The sequence below is a fragment of the Lithobates pipiens genome, unplaced genomic scaffold, assembly GCF_037356315.1.
Source record: "Lithobates pipiens isolate NorthernLeopardFrog02 unplaced genomic scaffold, aLitPip1_a1.2 Scaffold_13, whole genome shotgun sequence".
Lineage (NCBI taxonomy): Eukaryota > Metazoa > Chordata > Amphibia > Anura > Ranidae > Lithobates > Lithobates pipiens.
The window spans coordinates 537,693,370-537,704,555 of NW_027507718.1; the positions used below are offsets into that span (position 1 = coordinate 537,693,370).

The following is an 11,186-nucleotide window of genomic DNA, read 5'->3' on the forward strand; positions in this document are numbered from 1 at the left end:
TCAGAGAGATCCGTACACACCGGACCTCAGAGGATCCATCACACTGAAGAAATGACACTTGTCTACAATGTAAAGTAGTGAGTGTACAGCTTGTATAACAGTGTAAATTTCCCGTCCCCTCAAAATAACTCAACACACAGCCATTAATGTCTAAACCGCTGGCAGCAAAAGTCAGTACACCCCTGAGTGAAAATGTCCAAAGTGTCAATATTTTGTGTGGCCGCCATTATTTTCCAGCACTGCCTTAACCCTCTTGGGCATGGAGGTCACCAGAGCTTCACAGGTCACCACTGGAGTCCTTCCCCCCCCCCCCCATGATGACATCACAGAGCTGGTGGATGTTGGAGACCTTCCCCTCCTCCACCTCCCCTCTGAGGATGTCCCACAGATGATCAATAGGGTTTAGATCTGGAGACATGCTTGTCCAGTCCATCACCTTTACCCTCAGCTTCTTTAGCAAGGTGGCAGGAAAGGGGTGGGGCCCTGAGCCCGGGCACAGGCAGCAATGTACCAGTATGTCACCTGCCCACAGTTACCCTTGACCCCCAGGAAGTAGAAGAGAATCAATGACCCCAACTACAGTGACATCACCCAGAAATAGACGGAGCCAACAACCTCTATGACAGCACTTCCAGATGGGAGGACCCTGAAGCGGGGTAATAGCAGACAGACCACACCCCCCAAAAAAATGCTCCCATCTGTGTTGTGATTGGCTGTCTGGTGTTTCCAGACACACAGCAGTTCTTAACACCCTCTGCATTGCAATCTGCGTTGGACCCCTCCCATTCAGGAATCAAACCCCTCCCATTCACAAACCTCAATACCCCTCCCACTCACAAACATCAGACCCTCCCCTCTCAGGAACCAGACCCCTATAATTCACAAGTCAAAAACTCCTCCCACTTAGGAATTAGACCCCTCCCATTCACAAACCTCTCCCATTCAGGAACCAGACCCCTCCCATTCACAAACATCAGACTCTCCCACTCAGGAATTAGACCCCTCCCATTCACAAACCTCAAAACCCCTCCCATTCACAAACCTCATACTCAGGACACCCTGCTATTCATAAATCAGACCCTTTCCATTCAGGGACCAGACCCCTCCCATTCACAAACCTCAGACTCCTCGGCAGGGAGGGGCGGTGACGTAAAACATAAGGAGGGCGGAGCGGAGAAGTGACATAAGCAGGGAGGTGCCGAGACATGACGTAAGCAGGAAGGGATGGTGACGTGGGCAGTGATGTGACGTAAGCAAGGAGAGGCGGTGACATGACGTAAGCAGGGAGGGGCAGTGACGCGATGTAGGGAGGGGCAGTGATGTGACATAAGCAGGGAGAGGCGGTGATATGGGCGGTGACGTAAGCAGGGAGGGTCGGTGATGTGACGTAAGCAGGGAGGGGCAGTGACGCGACATAAGCAGGGAGGGGCAGTCCTCAGAAAGTCACCCCCCTCCCCTGGTGCTCCACAGCTCACCCGTCTCATGTTCGGTCCGGCCTCCATAGTGCTGACAGACGGGGCGGGCTTCACTTCTCCTGAGGCATGCCGGGAGTAGGAGGGGCTACACCAGGCTGGCCGACACCGTGCAATCCTCCAGTAGGTGGCAGTATAACCCGACACTCATGAATCGGTGTCCCCCAACAGCAGAAAGTTACGGAGTCTGCCAAATGGAGGGGGCGGAACCAAACACACCAATCAGAAGGAAGTTTTTATTTCATTATAAAATGCAGAGTATTTACAACAGTCCTCTGGGAAGTCCGTCCCATGATTCATTGACTCCGCCCACAGGTCCTTCAGTGCCGAAGACTCCGCCCCATGATAAAAACGATTAACCCTTTGTTTACTCCTTCGTCCATCATTACCTGACACAGCAGACTCCACCCCCATGTTCAGTGACACGCCCCTTCTCATTTATTAGCAGAAGAGGTTCAATAAAAGGACCATTCCATCCATATGCTGCCCATCGAGCTCCCCTCCAATGCCCCACTTCACTAAGCGCCCCCCAACCGTGCTCCTCCAATGCCCCACTTCTCTAAGGGCCCCCCCAACCGTGTTCCTCCAATGCCCCACTTCACTAAGTGCCCCCCAGCTGTGCTCCTTCAATGCCCCACTTCACTAAGTGCCCCCCAGCTGTGCTCCTTCAATGCCCCACTGCACTAACCACCCAACTGTGCTCCTCCAATGCCCCCCCTCACTTAGCTCTTCCAATGTCCCCCCTCACTGAGCTCTTCCAATGTCCCCCCTCACTGAGCTCTTCCAATGCCCCCCTAGCCAAGTGCCCCCCAGCTGTGCTCCTCCAATTCCCCCCCCACTGAGCACCCCCCAGCTGTGCTCCTTCAGTGCCCCCCCTCACTGAGTGCCCCCCAGCTGTGCACCTTCAATGCCCCACTTCACTAAGCACCCCCCAACTGTGCTCTTCCAATGCCCCCCTAACCAAGCGACCCCCCAGCTGTTCTACTCCAATGCCCCCCTAACCGAACACCCCTCAGCTGTGCCCCTCCAATGTCCCACCTTACTGAGCGCCCCCAGCTGTGCTCCTCCAATGCCCCCCTAAGCGCCCCCAGCTGTGCTCCTCCATTACACCTCCTCATTAATGTCCCCCCCCCCCCCACTGAGCGCTTCAATGCCTCACCTTATTGTGCGTAGCCCCTCCCCAGCACTGCACAGACTCCACCCATAATTTCTGGGCCCCTTCACTCCAATACCCCAGCTTGTTGAAAAAAATTCAAGGGAATCCATAACTGCTGTGTTAGCCCCCCTCACATTCCCGCACAACCCCGACCACCCCTCCCCCAACAATGGCGATCATCCTCTCGCAGACTCCTCTGTCGCTGTGCCGGGGCTCCCGAACTTCTCCAGATATCTCCTGTCAGGGATCAGAGAGAGAGAGATGAGCGCCCCACAGAAAACACACAGAGGAGCGCCCCACAGAAAACACACAGAGGAGCGCCCCACAGAAAACACACAGAGGAGCGCCCCACAGAAAACACACAGAGGAGCGCCCCACAGAAAACACACAGAGGAGCGCCCCACAGAAAACACACAGAGGAGCGCCCCACAGAAAACACACAGAGGAGCGCCCCACAGAAAACACACAGAGGAGCGCCCCACAGAAAACACACAGAGGAGCTCCCCACAGAAAACACACAGAGGTGACACTGAAGAGTGAGCACCCCAATATAACACCAAGACAGGTGAGCACCCCATAAATGAAACAGAGAGGGGTAAGTGGCCCACATAAAACCCATCCGCACCCCTCACCTGCGGGCGGATTCATACAACGCCTCCTTGCGCTCCTGCAGTGACAAGTGTCGGTCTTCCGGTCTGCGTGCAAATCCTTTATGTGACGTCTGCGGAGGAGAAGAGTCATAAGAGAGACCGTCCAATCATCATCACTTCTCTCCTACACCACCCCTCTCATTACACAGCCCTACCCCTCTCATCACACAGCCCCACCCCCTCTCATCACACAGCCCCACCCCTCTCATCACACAGCCCCACCCCAAACTGTTGGCCCTATATACAAAAGGAACTGCTGGCCAACAGAAACGAGGGTCCCGATGACCACCATCTAGGGGGGTCCCGATGATCACCACGTAAGAGGGGTCCCGATGATCACCATCTAGGGAGGGTCCCGATGATCACCACGTAGGAGGGGTCCCGATGATCACCACGTAGGAGGGGTCCCGATGATCACCATCTAGGGAGGGTCCCGATGATCACCACGTAGGTGGGGTCCCGATGACCACCATCTAGGGGGTCCCGATGATCACCATCTAGGGAGGGTCCCGATGACCACCATCTAGGGAGGGTCCCGATGACCACCATCTAGGGGGTCCCGATGATCACCATCTAGGGAGGGTCCCGATGACCACCATCTAGGGAGGGTCCCGATGACCACCATCTAGGGAGGGTCCCGATGACCACCATCTAGGGAGGGTCCCGATGACCACCATCTAGGGGGTCCCGATGATCACCATCTAGGGAGGGTCCCGATGACCACCATCTAGGGAGGGTCCCGATGACCACCATCTAGGGAGGGTCCCGATGACCACCATCTAGGGAGGGTCCCGATGACCACCATCTAGGGAGGGTCCCGATGACCACCATCTAGGGAGGGTCCCGATGACCACCATCTAGGGAGGGTCCCGATGATCACCACGTAGGAGGGGTCCCGATGATCACCACGTAGGAGGGGTCCCGATGACCACCATCTAGGGGGTCCCGATGATCACCATCTAGGGAGGGTCCCGATGACCACCATCTAGGGAGGGTCCCGATGACCACCATCTAGGGAGGGTCCCGATGACCACCATCTAGGGAGGGTCCCGATGACCACCATCTAGGGAGGGTCCCGATGATCACCATGTAGGAGGGGTCCCGATGATCATCATCTAGGAGGGGTCCCGATGATCATCATCTAGGAGGGATCCCGATGATCATCATCTAGGAGGGGTCCCGATGATCATCATCTAGGAGGGGTCCCGATGACCACCACGTAGGAGGGGTCCCGATGACCACCACGTAGGAGGGGGTCCCGATGACCACCACGTAGGAGGGGGTCCGATGACCACCACGTAGGAGGGGGTCCGATGACCACCACGTAGGAGGGGGTCCCGATGACCACCACGTAGGAGGGGGTCCCGATGACCACCACGTAGGAGGGGGTCCCGATGACCACCACGTAGGAGGGGGTCCCGATGACCACCACGTAGGAGGGGGTCCCGATGACCACCACGTAGGAGGGGGTCCCTATGACCACCACGTAGGAGGGGGTCCCTATGACCACCACGTAGGAGGGGGTCCCTATGACCACCACGTGGGAGGGGTCCCGATGACCACCACATGGGAGGGGTCCCGATGACCACCATCTGGGAGGGGTCCCGATGACCACCATCTGGGAGGGGTCCCGATGACCACCATCTGGGAGGGGTCCCGATGACCATCTAGGAGGAGTCCCGATGATCATCATCTAGGAGTTGGCCCTATATACAAAAGGAACTGCTGGCCAACAGAAACGAGGTTCCCGATGATCATCATCTAGGAGGGGTCCCGATGACCACCACGTAGGAGGGTCCCGATGACCACCACGTAGGAGGGTCCCGATGACCACCACGTAGGAGGGGGTCCCGATGACCACCACGTAGGAGGGTCCCGATGACCACCACGTAGGAGGGTCCCGATGACCACCACGTAGGAGGGTCCCGATGACCACCACGTAGGAGGGGGTCCCGATGACCACCACGTAGGAGGGGGTCCCGATGACCACCACGTAGGAGGGTCCCGATGACCACCACGTAGGAGGGTCCCGATGACCACCACGTAGGAGGGGGTCCCGATGACCACCACGTAGGAGGGGTCCGATGACCACCACCAAACATTTCCTTCAGCCCCTGTGGTTGGTCATGCCTCCTCTTGGCCAATGACTGTCATAGACGGGAACAAACTCTGCTGGAATCACAGCAAGCCACGCCCTCTTCTCTACTTTTCCCATCTATTTTTCTACAGTTGTCTATTTTGTGGAATATCTTCTTCTGTAAATAGTTCGCACCGTTCCCCCCCCCCCCCCATTAGATAATAATTTTCATCGTTCTGCCTGATCTCCGATGCACAATTCAGAACCCAAATCGTTCCAATAGTTGGGTCTCCACTAGAGGCCCTCCCCCCCCCCGATATATCCGCCATATTTGGCGTTTAATCAATCGGCATCGGCTGTAAGAAAAGGCCGATGAGATCTTCAGTGCGACTTGCAAATGATTTCTGTGAGAGAAACCAATGGAAATTACCTGAAGACTTCAGTGGAGCGACTTTCCTCCTCTGTGGGCGGAGCTCTGCGAGATCTCCGGTGAAATCTTTTCTGACACTTGTCGCTCACAAGTAAACAAATCCTGTATTTTCTGCCAGAAAATCACTTGGAACCCCCAAAAATTATATATATTTTTTTTTTAGCAGAGACCCTAGGGAATAAAAGAGCGGTTGTTGCAATATTTTATCTCACACACAGACTGCAATGGGAGACGTTTCCCAGGCACGCTACAGGCGCTACTTTTAGCCCAAAAGCTTTACGAGATGAACGGGAAAAAATAAATAAATAAACCGGCCCAAAAAATAATCGTCATCAGCCAGAGAAAACCCCCCATCGGTCGACCTCTAGTCTCCGCCATCTTCCTGCCTGGCGTGGCAGCGAGGATAACAGACATTCCTTCAACACCGAGAGCGGAGCGGGAGTACCGAACACGGCGCCAGTGTGTGTGTGTAAAGGGTTAACCGCAACCCCCCCCGACCTCCATCTGTCTGCCGGCACTCAGACTGCGGCCCCCGCACGCTGGAAAATCTCTGTGCAGAGCCAGAGCGTCATACCCTCCTCTCTAACCGTAACCCCACCCATCACAAAGCCACGCCCCACCCATCACATAGACCCGCCCAACGCCCCGCCCATCACATAGACCAGCCCCACTCATCACACAGCCACACCCCACTCATGACAGCTCCAATCTCTCACCACATAGCTCCACCCCACTCATCACATAGCCACACCCCACTCATCACATAGCCACACCCCACTCATGACAGCTCCAATCTCTCACCACATAGCTCCACCCCACTCATCACATAGCCACACCCCACTCATGACAGCTCCAATCTCTCACCACATAGCTCCACCCCACTCATCACATAGCCACACCCCACTCATGACAGCTCCAATCTCTCACCACATAGCTCCACCCCACTCATCACATAGCCACACCCCACTCATCACATAGCCACACCCCACTCATGACAGCTAAAATCTCTCACCACATAGCCACACCCCACTCATGACAGCTCCAATCTCTCACCACATAGCTCCACCCCACTCATCACATAGCCACACCCCACTCATCACACAGCCACACCCCACTCATGACAGCTCCAATCTCTCACCACATAGCTCCACCCCACTCATCACATAGCCACACCCCACTCATCACATAGCCACACCCCACTCATGACAGCTCCAATCTCTCACCACATAGCTCCACCCCACTCATCACATAGCCACACCCCACTCATCACATAGCCACACCCCACTCATGACAGCTCCAATCTCTCACCACATAGCTCCACCCCACTCATCACATAGCCACACCCCACTCATGACAGCTCCAATCTCTCACCACATAGCTCCACCCCACTCATCACATAGCCACACCCCACTCATCACATAGCCACACCCCACTCATGACAGCTAAAATCTCTCACCACATAGCCACACCCCACTCATGACAGCTCCAATCTCTCACCACATAGCTCCACCCCACTCATCACATAGCCACACCCCACTCATCACACAGCCACACCCCACTCATGACAGCTCCAATCTCTCACCACATAGCTCCACCCCACTCATCACATAGCCACACCCCACTCATCACATAGCCACACCCCACTCATGACAGCTCCAATCTCTCACCACATAGCTCCACCCCACTCATCACATAGCCACACCCCACTCATCACATAGCCACACCCCACTCATGACAGCTCCAATCTCTCACCACATAGCCACACCCCACTCATGTAAATATAGAAAATAAATTACCCTGGTGGGGGGGCTGCTGCCTTGTCCGGGTGCATCTTTTCCTTTCTGTGGCTCCGCCTCCGGTACATACGGGACACTCCCCTCCAGGATATTGGTGATTGTTGTATCAACACAGCCGGTCTGAGCTGAGAATAAAAGAGAAAAACTATTTATATCACACTAATCCCCGCCCCCACCTTCCAAAGGGCTCCAACTAGACACCTCTACCCCCCGGCATCACCAACCGGGCACCTCTACCCCCCTCCCCCATCACCAACCGGGCACCTCTACCCCCCCCGTCCCCCATCACCAACCGGGCACCTCTAACACCCCTCCCCCATCACCAACCGGGCACCTCTACCAACCCCTCCATCACCAACCGGGCACCTCTACCCCCCCACGTCCCCCATCACCAACCGGGCACCTCTAACACCCCTCCCCCATCACCAACCGGGCACCTCTACCAACCCCTCCATCACCAACCGGGCACCTCTACCCACCTCTCCATCACCAACCGGGCACCACTACCACCCTCCCCCCCATCACAAACCAGGCACCACTACCACCCCTCCCCCATCACCAACCGGGCACCACTACTACCCTCCCCCCCCCCATCACCAACTGGGCACCACTACTACCCTCCCCCCCCATCACCAACCAGGCACCACTACCACCCTCCCCCCCCCCATCACCAACCGGGCACCACTACTACCCTCCCCCCCCATCACCAACCAGGCACCACTACCACCCCTCCCCCATCACCAACCGGGCACCACTACCACCCTCCCCCCATCACCAACCGGGCACCACTACCACCCTCCCCCCATCACCAACCGGGCACCACTACCACCCTCCCCCCATCACCAACCGGGCACCACTACCACCCCTCCCCCATCACCAACCGGGCACCACTACCACCCCTCCCCCCATCACCAACCAGGCACCACTACTACCCTCCCCTCCATCACCAACCGGGCACCACTACCACCCTCCCCCCATTCACCAACCGGGCACCACTACCACCCCTCCCCCATCACCAACCAGGCACCACTACTACCCTCCCCTCCATCACCAACCAGGCACCACTACCACCCTCCCCCCATCACCAACCAGGCACCACTACCACCCTCCCCCCATCACCAACCGGGCACCACTACCACCCTCCCCCCATCACCAACCGGGCACCACTACTACCCTTCCCCCATGACCAACCGGGCACCACTACCACCCTCCCCCCATCACCAACCGGGCACCACTACCACCCTCCCCCCATCACCAACCGGGCACCACTACCACCCTCCCCCCATCACCAACCGGGCACCACTACTACCCTCCCCTCCATCACCAACCAGGCACCACTACCACCCTCCCCCCATCACCAACCAGGCACCACTACCACCCTCCCCCCATCACCAACCAGGCACCACTACCACCCTCCCCCCATCACCAACCGGGCACCACTACTACCCTCCCCTCCATCACCAACCAGGCACCACTACCACCCTCCCCCCATCACCAACCGGGCACCACTACCACCCTCCCCCCATCACCAACCGGGCACCACTACTACCCTCCCCTCCATCACCAACCAGGCACCACTACCACCCTCCCCCCATCACCAACCGGGCACCACTACCACCCTCCCCCCATCACCAACCGGGCACCACTACCACCCTCCCCCCATTACCAACCGGGCACCACTACCACCCCTCCCCCATTACCAACCGGGCACCTCTACCAACCCCTCCCCCATCACCAACCAGGCACCACTACTACCCTCCCCTCCATCACCAACCAGGCACCACTACCACCCTCCCCCCATCACCAACCAGGCACCACTACCACCCTCCCCCATCACCAACCGGGCACCACTACCACCCTCCCCCCATCCCCAACCGGGCACCACTACCACCCTCCCCCCATCACAAACCGGGCACCACTACTACCCTTCCCCCATCACCAACCGGGCACCACTACCACCCTCCCCCCATCACCAACCGGGCACCACTACCACCCTCCCCCCATCACAAACCGGGCACCACTACTACCCTTCCCCCATCACTAACCGGGCACCACTACCACCCTCCCCCCATCACCAACCGGGCACCACTACCACCCCTCCCCCATTACCAACCGGGCACCACTACCACCCCTCCCCCATTACCAACCGGGCACCACTACCACCCCTCCCCCATTACCAACCGGGCACCACTACCACCCCTCCCCCATCACCAACCAGGCACCACTACTACCCTCCCCTCCATCACCAACCAGGCACCACTACCACCCTCCCCCCATCACCAACCAGGCACCACTACCACCCTCCCCCCATCACCCATCACCAACCGGGCACCACTACCACCCTCCCCCCATCACCAACCGGGCACCACTACTACCCTTCCCCCATCACCAACCGGGCACCACTACCACCCTCCCCCCCATCACCAACCGGGCACCACTACCACCCCTCCCCCATCACCAACCGGGCACCTCTACCCACCTCTCCATCACCAACCGGGCACCACTACCACCCTCCCCCCATCACCAACCGGGCACCACTACCACCCCTCCCCCATCACCAACCAGGCACCACTACCACCCTCCCCCCATCACCAACCGGGCACCACTACCACCCTCCCCCCATGACCAACCGGGCACCACTACTACCCTTCCCCCATCACCAACCGGGCACCACTACCACCCCTCCCCCATCACCAACCGGGCACCTCTACCCACCTCTCCATCACCAACCGGGCACCACTACCACCCTCCCCCCATCACCAACCGGGCACCACTACCACCCTCCCCCCCATCACCAACCGGGCACCACTACTACCCTTCCCCCATCACCAACCGGGCACCACTACCACCCTCCCCCCATCACCAACCGGGCACCACTACCACCCCTCCCCCATCACCAACCGGGCACCTCTACCCACCTCTCCATCACCAACCGGGCACCACTACCACCCTCCCCCCATCACCAACCGGGCACCACTACCACCCCTCCCCCATCACCAACCAGGCACCACTACCACCCTCCCCCCATCACCAACCGGGCACCACTACCACCCTCCCCCCATGACCAACCGGGCACCACTACTACCCTTCCCCCATCACCAACCGGGCACCACTACCACCCCTCCCCCATCACCAACCGGGCACCTCTACCCACCTCTCCATCACCAACCGGGCACCACTACCACCCTCCCCCCATCACCAACCGGGCACCACTACCACCCTCCCCCCATCACCAACCGGGCACCTCTACCCGCCCCTCCCCCATCAACAACTGGTTACCTCTACCCCCCCGACAGTACCGGAAACCAATACAATCGTTGTGTTGATCACTCACCGAGGTCCTTGTGGATGACGGAGAAGGGGACTTGTGGTAGGACTTCCTTCACTCTCCTCGCCATGTCATCAGCCACCGGGGACACCGGGGGGGGCTGCTGCGTCCTGGGAGGGGGGTCTCTAGATCTTCTCTTCACATGTTCTGCATAATCTGCCGCCTTGTGACTTGTACCGCAAACCCCCAACGAGGCGGCCAAGATCTGCCCGGAGGACCATCAACACCGACAGCGGGGAACCGGGGAGAGGGGGAGAGGAGAGCGGAGAGTATGAGA

At 58.3% G+C, this 11,186-nt stretch overlaps 1 protein-coding gene across 3 annotated transcripts in view; it reads right to left on the reverse strand.

The window, feature by feature from the left end:
- Window positions 1-1,694: 1,694 nt before the first annotated feature.
- Window positions 1,695-11,186, reverse strand: part of AUP1 (AUP1 lipid droplet regulating VLDL assembly factor) — a 35,950-nt gene continuing 26,458 nt past the window's right edge. For all 3 annotated transcript variants that reach the window (XM_077478244.1, XM_077478242.1, XM_077478243.1), the window contains 4 exons: window positions 10,916-11,114; window positions 7,582-7,706; window positions 3,261-3,349; window positions 1,695-2,865 (listed from right to left, as the gene is read on the reverse strand). In XM_077478244.1, the coding sequence (XP_077334370.1) occupies window positions 2,805-2,865; window positions 3,261-3,349; window positions 7,582-7,706; window positions 10,916-11,114 (474 nt within the window). In that variant the 3' untranslated portion in view covers window positions 1,695-2,804. The remainder of the gene's footprint in view (window positions 2,866-3,260; window positions 3,350-7,581; window positions 7,707-10,915; window positions 11,115-11,186) is intronic.